This window comes from Pongo pygmaeus, chromosome 5 (genome assembly GCF_028885625.2).
Source record: "Pongo pygmaeus isolate AG05252 chromosome 5, NHGRI_mPonPyg2-v2.0_pri, whole genome shotgun sequence".
NCBI classification, from domain to species: domain Eukaryota; kingdom Metazoa; phylum Chordata; class Mammalia; order Primates; family Hominidae; genus Pongo; species Pongo pygmaeus.
In genome coordinates, this window is record NC_072378.2 from 105,269,695 (window position 1) to 105,290,690 (window position 20,996).

At 39.9% G+C, this 20,996-nt stretch overlaps 1 protein-coding gene across 1 annotated transcript in view; it reads right to left on the bottom strand.

Annotated features, from left to right (window-relative positions):
- PREP (prolyl endopeptidase) overlaps positions 1 to 20,996 on the bottom strand; it is a 121,564-nt gene that overhangs the window by 88,294 nt on the left and 12,274 nt on the right. Inside the window, exons 3-6 of the mRNA XM_054491549.2 lie at positions 11,776 to 11,909; positions 10,511 to 10,641; positions 7,773 to 7,982; positions 3,323 to 3,444 (exon numbers count right to left, since the gene is read on the bottom strand). Coding sequence (XP_054347524.1) covers positions 3,323 to 3,444; positions 7,773 to 7,982; positions 10,511 to 10,641; positions 11,776 to 11,909 — 597 coding nt within the window. The remainder of the gene's footprint in view (positions 1 to 3,322; positions 3,445 to 7,772; positions 7,983 to 10,510; positions 10,642 to 11,775; positions 11,910 to 20,996) is intronic.

The window sequence follows — 20,996 nt, forward strand, 5'->3', positions numbered from 1 at the left end:
GCTTCATTTCCAGTGAATAGCCTGAGAGCTAATGTGTCCACCAGCCATGGGTGCTTCTGGCCCAGCTAGTTCTACAGTGCACCTGCTTCTTGGACTCCCCTGGCTTTATCACACTTCTTGAAGGGCACGAGAAATTCTCACCTCAAGATTTTTTTCATGATCCAGATTTTTCTGAGTGAAGACTTGGAACTGGACCATCAATTCAGGTTGGACCTGAGGCTTCTGAGGCGTCACACCAGCAGAACTCTAGAGTTCATGTTTAAGTGACAAGAGTACTCCTCCATGTAGCAAGATGGTCCTTTTGCTCAGAAGGAGATCACACACAGCTGGGTTGGGAAAGGAGGAAGGAAGGAGCACTTACCTAGCCAGCCAGACCTGCCTGACCAGCCATGGTAACTGGTGGGATGATACCAGTCACAACAAGACCACCCAAGTTCTGGAACACTGCTTGAGGGAAGTCTACGCCCACTTTTTGTTTACAGAGCCCACGAGTTTTTTTACAGACTTCCTCTGCGTAATTCACTAAATAGGGCCCTGATCCAGTGAAGATCAAATATAAAGGACTCATTTTATATTGTTCCTTTAGCTTTTTTTTTTTTTAACAACTTCATTTCTTACTTCTGTGCAGTAGAGATGCGTCCCTTTATTTATTGCTATTCTTTAAAGTCACTACTCTTAGGCTGCACATGGTGACTCATGCCTGTAATCCCAGCACTTTGGGAGGCTGAGGCTGGCAGAGGACCTGAGGTCAGGAGTTTGAGACCAGCCTGGCCAATATGGTGAAACCCTGTCTCCATTAAAAATACAAAAATTATATACGCCTGTGTAATCCCAGCTACTTGGGAGGGTGAGGCAGGAAAATCGCTTGAACCCGGGAGGCGGAGGTTGGAGTGAGCCGAGACTGAGCCACTGCACTCCAGCCTGGGCAACAGAGCGAGGCTCCATCTCAAAAAAAAAAATAAAATAAAAAATAAATAAAGTCATTACTCAATTTTTGTGTGCCCTTTCCTCTTGATCAGGGAAACAGTGTACATGGTGGTTAAGAAGACACAGGCTGTGGCCCTAACAGACCCAGCAGGAGTTCCAGCATGGACTTGCAAGATAATTACCCTAGTAGGTATTTTATTTTCTTTATGCATTCCTTCCTTCTCAGACTGTAGTAAAGATTATATCAGATGAGTTACACAGAGTGTACATCTATTGAAACTGTGGTAGAAGGATCATCTAAACTATTTAAATTTGCTTTTCTTTTTATTTGCCTAGCTAGCAGAAGTGACTATACATATGTTTAATGCATGTGATCTATTTCCACTCTATTTGTAAACACTAGGTGCTCACAGCAGCTGTACTCATAACAATGGTGTGGAAAGCACCCCAAGTGCCCAGTGATGAACGGATAAACAAACTTGTGGCACACACACACAGAATATTGTTCAGCGTTAAAAAGGAGGGAAACCAACACACGCTACAAGATGGCTGAAGCTTCAAGATGTTACACTAAATGAAGTAAGCCAGTCACAAAAAGACAAATACTGCAAGATGACATGTGTATGAAGTACCCAGAGCAGTCAAATACAAAGGGACAGAAAGTAGAATGGTGGCTGCCAGGTGATGGCAGTGGTGGGTGGAGAGGGGTGGGGGAAATGAAGAGTTATTGTTCACAGGGTGGAGTTTCCGCTTTGCAAAATGAAAAAGTTCTGAGGATCGATGATAACGGTTGCACAACAATGTCAATGAACTTAATGCCAGTGAACTTGTAAGTTCACTTAAAGTACACTTCACTTAAGTACAATTTGTAAGTTGTACACTTAAAAATGGTTATAATGGTCAATTTTATGAGATTATATATCATCTAATATTTTGGTAGCATATTTATCTTAACTGTATTTCACACAGATGAAGGTAAAAAATGTATATTATTTCATATCTATGGTACGCAGAAGCCTTATGTATGAGGAGAAGATGTAGTAGATAGAAAACTTGGCAGAAACAATCTCCAAATAGATCTCAGAAAAGCCATTAAAAACAAATACATGAGAAAAACAACAATAGTAACTGCACAAGAAAAGCTGGTAGAGTGGGAAGTTAGATGGGAAAGAAAAGGCATGAAAAATGGACACATTTTAGGGTAACAAAATGTCCTATAAATTTATTTTTAACACATTCTACTAAAATCTGGCAAACTTTTTCTATAAAGGTCTAGATAGTCCATATTTTCAGCTTTGTGAGCCATACGGACTTCTGTGGCAATTACTCAACCCTGCAGTTATAATTTGAAAGCAGGTGAAAATGGGTGTGGTTGTGCTGCAAAAAAACTCCATTTACAAAAACAGGCAGCAGGCCAGATCGAGCCCAGTGGCAGTAGTTTTTTTTACTGACCCCTGGTCTAGAAAACCCAAATAAATAAAAGGACAATTTGGAATACAGAAGATCAATTCCCATGGAATAAAATACCATAGATTCCTGTTTTGTCCCCCAATGAAGTAGACCTAAGAACATAAGTTAAAATTGAAAATGTCCCTTTCCTAACAAACTGCTAATTGTTTTTCAACTGAAGAGGTATCTCAATGAGCTAAAAAGTTTGTAGTACATTCCTCATTCCCTCTAAAAATGGAATAACATCCCACCCATAATAAAACATATTCAGAATGCTTCTCTAACAAGAAATATTTCTTAGTACACAGGAGTGAACTAACCAGAGTCAAAATTTTACTCCAAGTACCCCTAAGTTTCTTCACAGCTGATTCTCAAAATACAGACTAAATTCTAGGCCAGTAACTTAAAAACCTATCACTTCAAGAGGTTGGTCCCTGTCAAGACCCCCAAGGAATATATGAATATTGATGAGAAAATGTCCAAAAGATACTCATTTTAATGTAAAAACAAGTGAACAATATGCATGAAAAGAGCACAGTTGTATAAAAAAGGGAAAGACACACTCTTTTTTCCCCATATTCTCACTTGTATGTACAAAGAAAATTGGTGGAAGGCTACCACACTCACCTCTGAGAGGCAGGATTCTGAGTTTTGAAAGGTTCATGTTTTACCTTACTAGGTACTTTTATAGTTTTTACTAGAAGTAAAATTACTTTTTTACCCTCAAAGTATTACTTTTAATATTAAGAGTAATAGGTTAAGATTGCAGTTAAAAGGTTTATCACCTCCATTATTAAGAGTCAATCTGAATACCAATACTTTTAACAAAAGAATATTCACTCATGGGACTTCTACCATCCATAAAGGTCACCACATAATAAGAATATTTATACACACATCCATGAAACACAGTCTTTGGGGGTAAAATTTCACAGCTGTACAATACCTCAGCTCCACCCATCCATTTAGGTTCATCAGGAAACTCAGCACACAAAATATCTTCTGACTGATCGGTTCCCAAGACATGGTAGTAGAGCTTTTGGTGGAGATTGGTGGATGTCTCTGTGCCTGAAGGAGTCAAAAATGTACACTGAAATGCACTTGATAATTTTAAGAAAATCAATTCCACCCATACTGCAGAATGCTAGAAACATTTAAAAAGTAGCTGGCTGCAGGATACAAGGTTAACATACAGAAATCAATTACTTTCCTATATACCAGCAACGAACAAGTAGATTTTGAAATTAGAAACAATACATTAGCACCTCCAAAAATGAAATAGTTAGGTATAAATCTAACAAAATATGTGTAAGATCTATCTAAGGAAAACTGCAAAATTCTGAGGAAAGAAGTAGAAGAACTAAATAAATGAAGAGCTAGTCCATGCTCATGGATAGGAAGACTCAATATTGTCAAGATATCAGTTCTTCCCATTTTTGTCTATAGATTTAATGAAATCCCAAACAAAATCCCAGAAACATATTTTGTGGATTGACAAACTGATTTCAAAGTTCATATGCAAAGGCAAAATATACTGACTAGCCAACACAATACAGAAGGAGAACAAAGTTGGAGGACTGCCACCTAACCTCATGATTTATTATAAAGCTACAGTGATCAAGATAATGTGGTATTAGCAAAACAACGGACAAATAGATCAATGGAACAGGGGAGAGAGCCTAGTAGCCTTTTTAAAAAATGGTGCTGGGACAACCAGACATCCACAGGCAAAAATATGAATCCAGACAAGATCTTACACCCTTCACAGAAATTAACTCAAAATGGATCACAGACCTGAATGTAAAACATAAAACTATAAAATTCCTAAATATACAAAGAACTCAGCAATAAGAAAAACAAACAAACAAACAAATAAAAAACCGATTAAAAACTAGGCCAAACGCCTTGACAAACATCTGACCAAAGATACACAGATGGCAAATAATCATATGGAAAGATGCTCCACATTATGTATCATTAGGGAAATGCAAATTAAAACAATCAGATATGGCCAGGCGTGGTGGCTCACACCTGTAATCCCAGCACTTTGGGAGGCCGAGGCAGGTGGATCACCTGAGGTCAGGAGTTCGAGACCAGCCTGACCAACATGGTGAAATCCTGTCTCTACTAAAAATACAAAAATTAGCTGGGTGGGGTGGCATGCACCTGTAGTCCCAGCTACTTGGGAGTCTGAGATAGAAGAATTGCTTGAACCCGGGAGACAGAAGATGCCGTGAGCTGAGATTTCGCCACTGCACTCCAGCCTGGGTATTTATAAAAATACAAAAAAAAATTAGCTGGGCGTGGCGCTAACTAGTCCCAGACAGAGTGAGACTCCATCTCAAAAAAAAAAAAAAAAAAAAAATTCAGATATAACTATACACCTGTAAGAATGGCCAGAATTCAGAACCCTCATAGCACCAAATGCTGTCCAGGGTGTGGAACAAGAGGAACTCTCATTCATTGCTGGTAGGAATGCAAAATGGTCTAGCCACTCTGGAAGAGTTTTGGAGGATTCTTATAAAACTGAACAGACTCTTAACTACATGATCCCACAATCATGCTCCTTTACCCAAAGGAGTTGAAAACTTGTGTCCAGACAAAGACCTGCATACAGATTTTTTTATAGAAGTTTTATTCATAAGTGCTAAAACTTGGAAGCAACTGAGCATTCTTTCAGTAGGTGGATGGATACACTGTGGCACATTCAAACAATGACTATTTAACACTAAAAAGAAATGAGCCATCAAGCCGGGAAAAGGCATGTAGGGAACTTAAATGTATTATCAGTAAGCGAAAAAAAGCCAATCTCAAAAGGCTACATACTGTCTAATTCCAACTACAGGATGTTCTGGAAAAGACAAAACTATAAAGACAGTAAAAAGATCAGTGACTGCCAAAGATTGGGGTGAGAAAGGAATGAATCGTTGGAACACAAAGGATTTTTAGGGCAAGGGAAACTACTCTGTATGATACTACAACACTGGATACATGTCACTATACATTTGTTCAGACCTACAGAATGTACAACACCAAAATCAAACCCTAAAGTAAACTATGAACTTGGGTGATAATGATGTGTCAATGTAGATTTACCAATGAAAAACAAATGTACCACTCTGGTGGGGGATGTTCATAATAAGAGAGGTAAAATGAATATGTGGGGGCAGGAGGCACATGAGAAGTCTCTGTATTTTCTTCTCAATTTTGCTGTTAACTTAAAACTGTTCTGAAAACTAAACTTTACTTTTTAAAAAGTTAAGTATCGGCCAGGCGTGGTGGCTCATGCCTATAATCCCAGCACTTTGGGAGGCCGAGGTAGGAGGATCACAAGGTCAGGAGTTCAAGACCAGCATGGCCAATATGGTAAAACCCTATCTCTACTAAAAATACAAAACAAAATTAGCTGGACGTGGCACTAACTAGTCCCAGTTACTTGGGAGGCTGAGGCAGGAGAATCACTTGAACCTGGGAGGTAAAGGTTGCAGTGAGCTGAGATCATGCCACTGCACTCCAGCCTGGGTGACAGAGCGAGACTCCATCTCAAAAAAAAAAAAAAAAGGTTAAGTATCGGTTGAATATCAAACTGCAAGTAATTAACTCATATTTGCTGATTTTGGAGCCTTCTTTGAGGCTGAACTTCTTTTTTTCATTATGATGACGTACCAAGCTTTCATGGCAAGGGAGGGAAAAATGTAAGATAATACCACAATGTAAAAAAGCTTTATGGCACTTAAGTGATTGTCATTGAGCTTTCAGGGACACTGGTAAGAAGCACATGGTAGGAACTGCTTAGCTTCATTTGTAAGGCTCCCATAATAGTCTGAGAGGCTACTGAGATGTTGGCTTTCTGATATCTATCACAATTACTAATTATTATTATCTTGTGCCACTGAAAGCTGATAGTAAATAATAACTTTTGTTTCTTACAAGTTAACATAATAACGTTCTCTAACGTGAATTGGCCAGTTACACTTTTTTGTCTCCCAAAACGTAGAAATAACTAACATTTTCTAACTCTGGGGCACTCTTAACACAGGCAGCTAATTTCATTTCCAGAGCACAGACATCTTTCTTTAGCCAACATCCTCGAATAAAAAGCCTACTTTTAGCTCCTCTTGTAATTCGTTGGTGAATTTATAAAAAAGGTCTTGATGTAGCCTAATCAAAAGGCAGAAAAAGCTAAACATAGCCAAGAGATGAAAAACACTGTAGCCTTATTCTCAATTCAATTGCGGGAAAAAAACAGAAAAGAAAGCAAGGATATTTAAAGATGACAAAGATACAGCAAGTCATGATAAGCGGACAACAGGTACAGCAGAAAGCACTGGAGTAGCTGTGCTTCTTGCCAGATCCCAGCCCTCCAGCAAATTACTGAGCCTCTGTGCCCAAGCTCCTAATCTCTAACACAGGGATTGTAAAACTTATCTGTAAAGACCAACCAACATAACAAGAAAATGCTACATACCACGTTGAAATGTGGGGTAGCAAAAGGAAGAAAACGACACATTGTACCAGTAAGGTACAAGGCACATAGCCCTTCCTGCCTGGGAAAATTTAGAAGTGAAGGAGCAAAGAAGGAGGAACCCCTTGAACACAACAGGATCTTTGCGCAATTAAAGAGAAGAACAATAAAGGTGTGTCCAGAAAGTTAACAAGGAGAAAAGTATCAAGATAAATGGCAACCAACAGGTGACCTATAACTTCTGATCAGAGGAGAATATGCGATTACTACAGTAGTAAAGTTTTATAATCACTCAACATCATCAAATAGTTTGGTTCGGTTTAAAAATTCATCTTCTCCATAATCTCCTTAGGAGACACAACACGTCTATGAGGGACTGATTGATTGTAATAATGATCCCAATTTTCCGCAGTTCCCTGTATCTATTTCTCCACCCATTGAAAAGGGGCTGGCCCTCTGGCTTGCTTTAGCCAACAGAATGCAGCAAAGCTGACGTGCCAGGAGCAAGCCTAGGCATTAAGAAGGCTGTGTCATTCAGCTCCCCGTCTTGTAATTCTACTGAGTTGCCACGTGAGCAAGCCCAGGCTAGTCTGCTAGTCGTCCTAGCTGAGGCCCCAGAAATGTAAAAGAGCCAAGCCAAGATGAACCAACTGACCTGCAGCTGACCACAGATACATGTTAGAACTCAGCCAAGGCCAGAAGAACTACCTGGCCAACCCACAGGATCATAGCAAAAATAAATCTTTATTATTCTAAGCTACTACATTTTGGTGTGGTCTATTACACAGCAAAGCCAACTGATACAACACCCTTTGAGGAAACATGGTTCTGGACCATACAACCTCTATGTAGCGTTCAGCGTCTCTTTTCAGTCACTTGAAGTCACACTTCATTTTGTGAAAAATGTGCTTCATCTGAAGTCTTCACTCACCATCACTTTTTCCATCCTGTTGAGGGTATGAGTTGTAGAACATTCCCTTCCCATCATGGGTCCAGGCCATACAGCTGAACTTGACTCTTTCAAGCACATCTGGAAGCTCTTTGGCACCATCAACTTTCATGAACTTGATTGTCACCCAGTCTGAGCCACTGGCACTCAGACCATAGGCAAAATATTCACCATCTTCGCTGAACGCGTAACCTATGGGACACAGGAGAAATCATCCAGTGACAAACACGGGAACACAACTCCACTGCCCTCTATGCCGTCTGACAAAGCTCTCTTTCATAACACGGAGGTGGAATGTGGCAACAAAAGGAACAGGAATCTGGTAGTGAGGAATCCTGGGGGCTCAACCCAAGTTTTAGAAGAATTACCCTTATAACCTTAGACAAGCTTCCTAACCTCTCCAGGTCTTAATTTGTCTATAAAATGAAACATTAGATTATATGCCTATTAAAATGCTTTCATTTTGAAATTTTGATAATGTAATAGGCAGTTCAGTTAAAAGCAGAGCTCATCTGGGACTTCTGTCATATTTTATTTATACTCTAAAGGGAATACGGAGAAAAAGGAAACTGCTTTTAGAGTAATGACTGAATTATGACACATACCATATAATAGAACTAAATTGTAGTCATTAGGTAATTTGGGGGATTGATTCTAAACTATCTAAAATCGCTTGTTACAGCCTCATTTTCGGAGCATTACCTGTGCACAAAGACTGATGCCCACACTGTCTGACCATCACAGGCCCAGGTAAATAAAGCCTGAGGGTTTGCAGTGAAGGCACCCAGAGTGCACATTCCACAATAAATTGTGAAAGGAAAAGCAACATGTCTATAGACTGTCGTGCCATGTACAATCCTTTAGGGCCCTGGCGGAATGTTCTAATCACTATGGAATGTTTCCTGGCAAATACTTGGGTTTCATATTAGCTTTTTTAATTATGAAGTATGTAAAGCATTCAATACAACACCTCCTATTGGAGACTCTGACACCAGAGATTTCCTCTTAGGCTGTTTGCTAAATGTTATTGGGGACTGAAAATTTTAAGAAGCTCAACTATTATTAGAGGTTTCCTATTCTATTACCTGGAATTTCAATTAATGGGAAATTCGTTTAAAATTTCACAGAACCTACTCATTAACCATTGTAAGTCCTATAAAGTATCTAGGCTCATATGTATGTAAATGCAGAAAAGAGTCTAGAAGGTGATAGGAAGAAGAAACATATTCACCTTTTATTCTACATAGCACTGGAGTGTTTGAATTGTTTATATATATATCTCTCTTTCTCAGAAAATTTTCAGAAAAATTTAAATAAAACATTTTTATTTGAAATGTATGTTTAAAAATCATATACTACAAAAAGAATCTGAATGTTTACTCCTTTTGTGATAACTTCCCTATAATACCGCTCTTAGAAAACTCGATGACTGTTTGAGGCAGGTCTCATGCCTAATTTAGCTTCTCACCCATCAAGGCTTTGTTCATAGCAACCATTCCATAAAGAAGTCACTAGAAGAATGCATTATCAGGGTGGGAGTTAAGACCCTGTCCCTCTGGATGGGTTGCAAGATAGATCCTTGTGGAAACTAAATGAATTCCTATATGGGATATGTTACTTCAACAGAACCTGTGTATTAAATTCACTGAAAACTACACACTCAGATTCATGGAAGAATCTGAGCTGGCTGATGTCTTATTTTCGATATTGGTTCGATAAAGGATCATTGTTTATACATATAGCCTATTCAGAGGGAGGGGAAGGTGGACCACTGAATGACTGGATCATGGTTAGAAGTGTTTGTATAAAAGGGTCTTTGCAAAGGTCTGATGGAACAGGGCTCTATAACTCCCATCTTATTGATTACAAAGGACTTCAATGTCTCAATTTCTCAATTCTAGAGGGCCATAACTAATCACATGGTTTTTTCTACAAAACCAGAAGATACTACAGGGGAAATGCTGAGCCAGCGTCATCTAGAGTATCATTATCATTGTAGAGTTTACAATTATTAAAACATAGAACTGGAGAATAACTTAGTTCCTTACCCTAGAACTCTGCTTATTGTAGAAACCTTGGATAATCTTCTCTATGGCCTATGGAGGAGGTTATCTTAGGGGCAGAGTTAATTAGGAGTTGTACAGCAACTGTGGACAAACTTAGTCTTTAAACCTGCATCTTCAGGGAACAGGATACCCAGCTGTTCAATTTCTACAAGATTTGTGTGTTTTTACTTGTAATTCTAACATGTTGACAATTAACTAGATTTTTAAAACTCTAATTGCCTCCTTCCCAAGAGGGAAACTGATCTGATAAACATTCTTTCCTGTTTAATATTTATAGTTGGAACAATCTTTGTACAGCTTAAACTTCTTATAGAAGATGACTTATTTTTTTCTAATCACAGGTAGGTCTCAGGGATGTTGGAGGAAACGATGATGATACGTCAAGATTCCAGTAGCCCTAGAAGCTAATTTGGGTCCAGCGTGAATTATTCTCCAGTTCTGCTTCATGCTATCAGAGTGGAAAAGAGGAATGTGACTATTCATGTATTCTAAATATACTGTGCAAATATAAGCTTTCCTGATATTTTATGTGCATCTGTTCCACAATATGGTCCACACCCTGCCTGGTATTTCAGAGGTAAAGCAACTGCACTAACTTCAGAGCTCCAAGTGAGGGTCTTGGGAGTTCCATGGGCCTCTCTGTGTAGCACTTACCTCGGAGTGCCACTGTGCCATCGTCAGACAGTATGTTGGGGTCCAGGAACACTCTGGCCTCACCCTCTAAGGAATCCTGTACATATAATACTCGCTGGTTCTGCAAACCTGTATTGTAAAAATAAAAATACCTGGGGAACAGAGATGGTCTTTATTTAGCTGTGGAGTTTTCTATTTGTAGAGTAAAACCAAACACACACAAGCAAAAACCAAAACAAAACCAAAAACCTAAAAAGGTACAACTGTAATCTGGCCATCACAGGGACGTGGGGACATGGGTGAAAGGTCCCATCATTTCTCTCTACTTAGAGCCTGTTAACAGAATTGTTTTCCATATTCAAATCCTGTATTGTAATCCTGCACATTAGCTAAGTAGAGGCAAATAAAGACCATTTTACGTGTTAAAATAAAAACTGATATTCAAATAAAGCAGTAACTTTTTCTTTTAAATGAAGAAGAAAGCAGATTTTTCTAAAATAAAATTCTGGTTCTTTTCCCTAGCGAGGCTGCTAGGGTGGAAGGTCAGTATACTTTCTCTCTAAAGGGCAAGACTGCAAATATTTCAAGCTCTGTGAGCCATACAGTCTGTCGCTATAATACTCAGGCCTGTAGCTGCAGCACAAAAGCAGCTATGGACAATACGTAAACCGATAAGCATGGCTGTGTCCCAATCAGACCTTATTTATAAAAATAGATAGGCAGGCAGGGTTTGGTAGGCAGACTGTACACTGCCGATCTCTGTGTAAGAATGGCAGAGGGCTGAAGAAAGTATAAAGTAAATGTGTGATAGTGGCGCCAAAGAGATTTAATAAAAGATCAAGAAAACGTGTAAGTGGGTGTTAACGGGACGGGAACAAGAGAAGTGAATTCACCCATTTCACCATTCTTTGATGGAAGAAATACACAGAATTAAATGTTTCCAAGTAGTATACATAAAAGATAATTAACTTTGGAGGCAAACAAACCTCCACTGCTGTCTATGAATCATCCTGTCTCACCAATTACTACCCATAAGACAACAACAATTTCCTATAATCCAGATTTCTTTATATGACCTATCTCTACTAAATTTCTTAACTACTATTTTAACAATTTGGACAATACCTAATAGATCAAAAATATTATTCTCATATTCAGGCACAGAAATTAATTCCTTATAATGAATTAATCTTACACAAGGACAAGTTATCTGGAATCTGCATTTTACAATTTAAGAAAGCATTTACTTTGAAAATAAAAAGGAAATTCAGTAAAAGCAGTCTCACCGTTTTCCTTTCTTGAAGTGGCAACTATACTTGGGATAATCATACAGTTCAGTCATTCTCTCTTTGTATAAACCTCTGATGGGACACTGCTCAAGAAATGGCACAGTAATCTTATTCTGGGCCTCCACAAAGGCCTGTGGAGAAATTAAAAGGAACAAAGCAAGTTAAATATAGAATTTTCCATGTGAAATATTATCCACTAATATGTATCAGAAAAAGCACACTTTGTCTCTTGGCCAGTGCCTCTTCTATCTCATTACCAGCCTCTCTCACCTCCTTACTCTTCTTCATAACTGCCTAGCTCCTGCCAAGTGACTGATTAATATGTAGTAACAACCACTGCTTACATGGTACTAACTCAGCTAATGCTTACAGGGCAAGTATTAACTTATTTAGAACTCACAATATCCTATGGAGAAGGTCCTTTTATTAGGCCAACTTTACAGATGGGGAAACTGAGGTTTGGAGTTGTTAAAAAGTTGCCTGACATCATACAGCTAGGAAGTGGCAGATGGCAGAGTTGGCTCCCAGATCCACGCTCCTAACAAACACACTATACTGTAGCTCAGATCACACACTGCCAGAAATCTGCATTTGCACAGTGCCATGACTCTGGGCTTCTTATTCAGCACCTGGCCATCCCAAGAGAAGTCAGAGTCAAAGAGAGAAAGTTAGGGATACCCAGGTGCTATTTTATCGATTTTGGCTTTGTAAGACCTACTACCATGTTAATTTCAATCAGAGAACTTTGCTAAAATTGGCAACCAAAGAACATTGAAAAAACATTGGAGGCCAGGTGCAGTGACTCATGCCTGTAATCCCAGCATTTTGGAAGGCTGAGGCGGGTGGATCACTTGAGGCCAGAAGACCGAGACCACCCTGGCCAGCATGGCGAAACCCTGTCTCTACTAAAAATACAAAAATTTGTCGGGCGTGGTCGTGGGTGCCTATAATTCCAGCTACTCAGGTGGCTAAGGCACAAAAATCGCTCGAATCCGGGAGGCAGAGGTTGCAGTGAGCCAAGATCGTGCCACTGCACTCCAGCCTGGGCGACACAGGGAGACTCTGTCTTGAAACACACACAAAAACAAAAAACACCCGAAACAAGTGGCATCGCAGAAGAATATCGGCAACATGGTTTATAAGAAAGGCAAGAGATGGCAGTCAGGAAATACTGGTAGTGAAGGCAGGAAAAGGGGCTTTTACAAAAGATGAGTTGTATCCAAGCACACCCTATTTGTAACTAACCAGTTAAAAAGTTGACAATACCATAAAAACTTGGCTAGTAGTAATTAACATCTGGCTATTAGCAAGAAATGAAACAAGAACATTGTATCAGCTTTAAATTCAATAGAAGATTTCATCAGATGTCTATAAATAAGTAAATCATCAGGGAAAAACTTCAGAAAATTAAGACTATAATATATTTTGAATGGCAGGGAAAAACGCATTATTATCAGAGTTCACTTTTGGATATATCATCAAGCTCTAAGGGCCCATCCAAGCTCACAATGGTCTTTAAATGTGCAACAATGCTTTGGGTTCCCCTACAAAAACCACCAATTCCGCTCTGGAGAACCATGATTTTGTGGTGAGACAAACTGTTCCAAAGCTCACTGATTACGATGCATTTAAAAACAAGAGACAAGGGATGTAAAGTATGAATACAGTAATTAATATTTTTGCAAGAGGACCAGTTCAAGAAAAATAAAACTGTTACAGGTCACATTTCTGACTTCATTTAAACAGAAAATAAAATTTACTGAGTCCCACAGAAATACAATTCCAGCTATCACTAGGGATTGGCAACCTTCGCCCTGGCCCGCTTTCCTGTGGCTCTGGAGGTCGGAACGGTTTCTGTATTTTTAAAGAGCTAGAGGGGAAAAACCAACAGAGACTTATGTGGCTTGCAACATTTAAAATATTTACTATGTGGCCCTTTACAGGAAGTTTGCTGACTGCACTTTCCCTCATTAAAAACATCAAGGAGGAAATTGGATTTTGTTTTTTAGTTATAAAATCAATGCCTATCTGAGAAACCACTCAGGGGAGCATTTTGGAGATCACGAAATGTGTCCAAAAGCACTACTTCATTTTACAGTGGAAGAAAACACCATGCCTACTTCACAGATATGGAGATGGAGGCAAGTGGTATTAAAGTCCCCTGGTTAAGGTCATGCAGTGAGTTAGCAAAATCACTCAGAGACTGAAAAAGGATGTGGAGATGAAGCAGATCCACCCAGGAAAGACGGGAGACGCAACCTGGGCCTCCTATGATTTTCTTCTGCATGAACTGGGCTGTGCTGGGTAGGAACATCAGGGAGCTGGAGCATCCACGTGGACTAAACACAAATCTTGTGTGTGTTTACACTGATCGTGGCATTGTGGATGGATGAGTGACAAGTCCAAGCTAAAATCCCTGTCATCACGGAGCTCATGCTACTGGGGACACACCCACAAAAAGCCAGAGGGTTGCAGAATGGTTGATTCTAAGGACACACACAGGGTAATCAGCAGAGCAATGCTGCTTGATACCCAAAGTGTCAACTACAGATCAGTGTTGGCCTGAACTGTTTGCTACCAGCCCACAATGAGAAGAGTGTGGAAAACAAGAGTGAGTGCTGAAAACCTTTATGGCAATTTGACATTACTATGGCATCTTCATTACAGTTTGGGAAAACCTCAATCCACAAATGGTCTGGAAATTTATAAACCAGCCATTCCTTGCAGATCTTGAAAATCATTGGGAAAGAGGGCACCTAATTAAGCAGAGTGGTCACAAAAGCCCTTCTGAGGAGGTTTCAAATTGAGGACTGAGAGGGAGCAACCATGCAAGGTGGGGCAGAATGTTTCGGGCAGAGGAAACAGCAGGTATGGGAGTCCTGGCAGGGGGAATAGCTTGGCAGGTGTGAAGAAGAGTAAGGAGGTGAGTGAGGCTGGGAATGAGCTGACGCCAGAGGACCAGACATGAGCTACAGCAGACAGCACCTGGTGGGCAGATATGTTTCGATCTCTCATTGAAGTGCAAATAAGCCATGACTGGGTAAGGAGATTTACCTTTTTTGAAAGATTACCGTGCTTTGGACAGAGAACAGACTATAGGGGAGCAAAAGTGGAGAGAGACAGGCCAGTTAGGAGGCTGGGACAGTGGTTCGGGTGAGAGACAAGGCCGAGAGGAATGGCTGGTCTCTAAAACGGGCAGGAACAACCATTTTAATGGGAGTGGAAACAGAGAAAACGGGCACAGCACATGTTAGTTTGCAGTTTTGGTGGCTATTTCCCAGAGGGCCTCATCAGAACATTCTAGTCAGAGCCCTAAGAAGGATTCCACTCTGAGACCCCAGCATGCTGAGGGTCTTGGCTGGCCCCTGCACTTCCACTGAGGGATTCTCTAAGGAGGGTACCCTGAAGATGTCATTTCCCTGATCCTTCTGATTCGCATGAGGCTGCATTTAGGCCCACGGTGGGTCCAAGGGTCAGAGGCTGCTCAACAGATTGCTCAGTTCATTTTCCTTGGAAAAGCAGAATTGTGTTCTCCAGCTGTTTCTCTATTTTGCTTTGCTTCTTTTACATGTCTCATGGTATAATTACAACTACTGCAACATAATTCATCTCGCCCTGAAGCAGACACACTGGCTTTTCACATATAAAATTTTCATAAAACTGTTATGCCAGGCATAAAAATGCTACCAAATAATTCTAGGATTAGTACATCCAATTTTGTCACCTCCTACCCACAAATGTTAGCTAATTACTTTAAATAGACCATTAAAGACTGCACTCTTCCAAGTCAAATATCTAGACGTAAAACCAGAGTGTCCAAATTCCTAAAAGTCTCAAGTTTTTTCATAACACACATCTTTATAACTTGGGCAAATCCTTTTCGTGAAGGTGGTAGAAAATTTCTGTAAAGAAGCTTTGTTAAATTTAGGGTTACATAAATGCCAATAATATTTCTGATATTTTAACCAAGGAAATGCCTTCTTGGTCATTTACGTATTTAACAGGTAAATCTGAACACATTTTCCTAGCAAAGAGTAGCTGCTCAAAACTAAGAAATCTTACTTATATCTCATGTGCCTTGACTATTAGAAAGCTTAAAAGCAAAGCAAAGCTTCAGTTATGCAAGATCATTAAGTTCTAGAGATCTGCTGTACAACACTGTACCTATAGTTAGCAATACTATATTGTGCACAGAAAAATCTGTTACAAGGGTAGCTGTCATGTGAAGTGTTCTTACTGCAATTAAAAAAAGAAAAAGAAAAGCTATCTGGCAAGGGGTGCCTTAATTTGGGAGCTGAGATTCCTTTACTCCTAATGTCTTCAGAAAATTTTTTTCAAAGTGCCCTCATGTACTCTATTTTAATACACAAAATACTGCAGTCCTATGAAATAAGCCAGGCACAGAAAGATGTATACCTCATGCTCTCACTTATACGTTTTATTTAAAGGAGTCAAACTCACAGAAGCAGTAAAATGGTGTTTACCAGAGGCGGGGGTTGGGGGAGATGTTGGTAAAAGGACACAGAGTTTCAGTTAGACAGGAGAAATAAGTTCAAGAGATCTATTGTACAACATGGTAACTACCTGAAAATTGCTAAGAGGGATTTTAAGCATTCTCACCACACACACACACACACACACACACACACACACACACACACAAAGTATGTGAGGTAATTACGCATATGTTAAATAGCTTGATTTAGCCATTTCACAATTTCTACATATATCAAAATAACGTGCTACACACCTAAATATATACAATTTTCACTTGTCAATTTAAAAAATTGACTTACGAAATACGGATATAGGCTCACTTACTGATTGCTCCACATCTGAATATATAATTCTAACTTTTCCCTTTCTAAATGGAAGTGTAAATTAAAAATACTGTTCACTGAAAAAAACTCATCTTTTTACAATTCTTACATAAATGAATAAAAATTATACCTAGAGTTACTCGTTAAATAAATATTTATACAAAACACTACAATGTGCACCATGGTGATTAACAAGATGAATGAAAGATAAAGATATGTGCTAGAGGAGAACAAATAAAGGGGAAGCTACTTCCAGGGCAGGGCAGGGTGGGCTGGGGCAAGTGCCATCGGCAGGCAGGCAAGCAAGATGACCAGGAGGGACTTCCAGGTAGAGACTGGCTCAGGCCCGGGTATCAACCTCCCGTCTTCTGAAATACCAATGAAAACTAAGAGTGGTGCTATCTACATCCCACAGGCTTTGAGGAGTATCTGCTACAAATAACAGATATAGGACTTGGTTAAGCAACTATCAGGGGCTTCTGGAGAAAGTGGCAAAAACCATAATCCCAGCCTAAGTGAAAGGCAGGGGCAGCACACTTGGATCCCCTCTCACTTTAGCAGAATTTGGAATTTGGAAATGACTCTCCAAGTACACGGACAGCCCTATCAAAAAGCAGCCAAGAGGCGCTCACCCTGAGGCTGTAGGACTTAGGGCCAGGAGGGCAGGACAGTCAAGGTAGGTCATGCCCAAAAGAGAATTAGATGCAGCTGCTTTTCAGGAAACACATTCAGAAATGGAAACTATAAAAGATTGGAATAATGTACTTTCCAAGGCTAATATCTATGCCAAGGAATCTCTACCATTAAAAAAAAAAAAAAAAAGAGTGCTCGTAATTTTCCAGGACTTACTCAATGTTTACAAAAATTAGCAGCCCATTAGACAACAAAGGGGGAAACTTAAGCCCCAGAAAGAAAAGCTTGTTTAGGTCACAGTTTGGACCACAACGCCATTAACCTCATCACATGAAGTGCTTTCTTTTTCTGGCCCACAAGCACCCCCCTACTCATTCTCAAGGTGGAGAAATATTCTAGTTCAATCAGTGAGAGCCCAAAATCTTTTGGGCTCAACTTTAACACAAAAAACCCAGAGTGGTCCCATCTTTTCTCTCTGGGACCATCTGCTCTTGAGTGAAAAGGGCTCATAGTAAGCTTCCAGCTGCACATGACCAGCAGACTAGGCGGGGCCTTCTAGAAGCCTGTCAGGCCTCTTTCCACCTCTCTGCTTGTCCCTGTGGGGGTAAATCAACTCGTTCCCTCACTGGGACTAGTTACTATCAATTAGGGAGGAAGCAGAAACCATCACTCTGACCTGATATTCAAGCCTTGTTCTCAATACTCATCATGACCAGGGAGCCATTCAAAACTGAAATTTTAACCCCATTAGGCTCCATTCTTTGGTGCATACTCTCCTGACCAAAAACCTGGTGAAGAGGTGATTTGCACCTCAAATCCAAACCTAACTAAATATCTGATCATAAGGACATTAAACACACTCATATCCTCCCTCTCCTGAATAATTCTGTATCAATGAGGAAATCCAAACTGTAACAACATTACTTAGAAAATACGAAGAAATAAGAAAAACAAGACTATCACACATTAAGTTTCGTGGGATGTGGCAAACACTGTTGGAGGTGACATCTATTTCTTTCTGGTGCTGTATGAAGTCCCACTGATAGCTGGGGAAAGGGTGTGACCGCTGCTGGCCAATCATAATGTCCTTCCCCCAGACCGGGGCTGGGCAGGACCTCAAGCAGGTGAGGCTGCGGCTGATCTCAGGGCTTGCTGGCATGACCCACACATCAGGGAGCCAGCCTCTTCCAGTCCTGCACTACTGAATTCAGGAGTGTACAGGAAGCAGGCTTGGGAGACTGAGTGCTCATGCTTGGTTATGCCAGGTACTGAAGGGCAGTGATCACACTGTGACTGATGAGGAACATCTGGCTGGAACGGTGACAGTTATACCTTTAGAAAGTTTGAGGTTTACCCTCTTTCTCCATCAGATCGTATCATCTGCAATTGAGCATTCTCAGTGAGGATTCTGGGTACTGTTCGCTTGAACCTCATCTGTCATAGATAATGTGACAGACACCTCTGTCTATATTCTAACTATGCTAACTCCCTTCCACGTTCTTTATATAAGTAAACCCTGTTCATTTTCATAAGCAAAGTCTTTCCATCAATTCTAACCCACAGGCAATAGTCAACAAAATAGTAATAGTAGTAAACCCAGGCAAAACAATCAGAATCCTTTTTTAGGGAAAGAGATGAGTATTTGAAGAGAGAAGTTATCTCAACTTAAGACACTTGGGGCTACAAGGACTGTGAGAAACCCAAAGAGACAAGACCCATCTTTCTCTACCACATAGGAGTGGCTGCTGGAAAAATAAAATTATCAGAGAAAAGCAGATGACCTAAGAGAAAAAGACAGGTTCCCAAAAATACCACATGCACTCCTGGATCAGACTGTGCCTAAAGGCACTTATACCCTGAACCCCAATAACGTGAGCCACTCAGCTCCTCTTTTTATGTGAGCTGGTCTGAGTTGGGATTCAGGTACCAGTAATAAAGTGTCCTGACTAACACAGCTTTCCTCGGAAGCCTCTAGTTTTCTGAACGAGATGAGACTGGATGACCATGAGCAGGCTGGAAAGAGGAGAGCTGACCAGAAGCTTGCTCCAGGGCTGGCTGGGGATGACTGAGCAAGTTCTCTACAATAAAGGTGTTTTATGAGAAAGAATAAACTTTAAGCATTAAAATAAAAAACTTTAAAATAACAAGAGAAAATAAGAAATCAATGAACTAGAAACTTTTAAGCATGAAACTTAGACTTCCTAGATCTGCTTTAAAAAAAAAAGAAAAAAAAGAAAAAAAAAAAAAAAGCACATTTAGCCAAAGCTCTGGCTAAACTAATCAAGCAAAGATGATGCTACAGATACTTAAATTTAGAAATTATAAACAAATATAACCATGGATTAGGAGAATAAAGTCATTTTAAAAGCATATTACACATAACTTCATGCTAGTAATTTTTAAATCTCAATGAGATGAATAATTTACTAAGAAATACAAAGGACTAAAATTGATCCAAAAAGAAAGCAGAACTGAACAGAGCAATGACTGTGAAACAAAATGGGGGGAAAAAACCCAAGAATTAATTGCAATAAAAGAACTTGTCCCAGATAACTCTAAGGATGAAGTCTTTCAAATTATCAAAAACCATAATTTCCATACTATTTAAATGGCTCAATAACGAGTGCAATGGTGAGCATTTATTAAGCACTTACTATGTGCCTGCTACTTTGCTAAATGGCTCAAAAACAGTATCGTTTAATGTTAACAATTATATGAGGTGGTTTTCTCCAAATTACAAGTCAGAAAAATGAGGCTAAAAAACACAGCCAATTGTTGGACTGGGCGTGGTGGCTCACATCTGTAATCCCAGCACTTTGGGAGGCCAAGGCAGGCAGATCACAAGGTCAGGAGATTGAGACCAGCCTGGCCAATATGGTGAAACCCCGCCTGTACTAAAAATACAAAAATTAGCTGGGTGTGGTGGCGCATGCCTGTAATCCCAGCTACTCGGGAGGCTGAGGCAGGAGAATCGCTTGAACCAGGGAGTCAGAGATTGCAGTGAGCCGAGATCGCACCATTGCACTCCAGCCTGGTGACAGAGCAAGACTCCATCTCAAAGAAAGAAAGAAAAAAAAACCAACATGACCAATGTCTAATAAAATTATGGAGCTAAGATTCAATCCTGCCTTTCTACCTCTAAAGTTGCTCATTTAACAACTATACACACTGCCTTCCTATGAACGGGCAGAGGTTCCAACATTGCTAAGGGTTCTCATTAGTTGCTAGAGGGAGCAGAGTAAAAAGAAAAGTCTGGAAGAAAAGAGACAAGTTAGGAAGTTATTGAACATCTAGCTCAGTGGCAATGTATGCAGGACCCAGGGAGGTGTTAGCATGGACAAGAGCAAGTAGAAAGTTATGAGATTTTATGGAGGTACAACTGGAGCTCCAGGGAGTCATGTATATGATTAAACGAAGAGCTGATTCAAATGGTCAGAGTATCTGGAAGAGTCTCAGAAATTTCGTCACATGCCTTGATTTCCCCCAATGAGAAAAACTGGAACCATTAACACTAATTTACAAAGATGCTATAAACAACAGTGAGGCATCTATTAGAACTTAGCTGCTTATGAATAGGCCCTAAAAAAAATGAAAGGTATTATAATTGTTCTTTAATCAAGTAATCTAAGTATTCCCTAGGGCAGTTTTCCCAAACTTTTCTGGGTCTGAAGAATTACCTGAGGGTGAGGAGTGGGGCTCTTGGAAAACAGATTTATACTGAAATCCAATGCTCCAGACTGAAGCTTCAGCATTTGTATTTTTAAC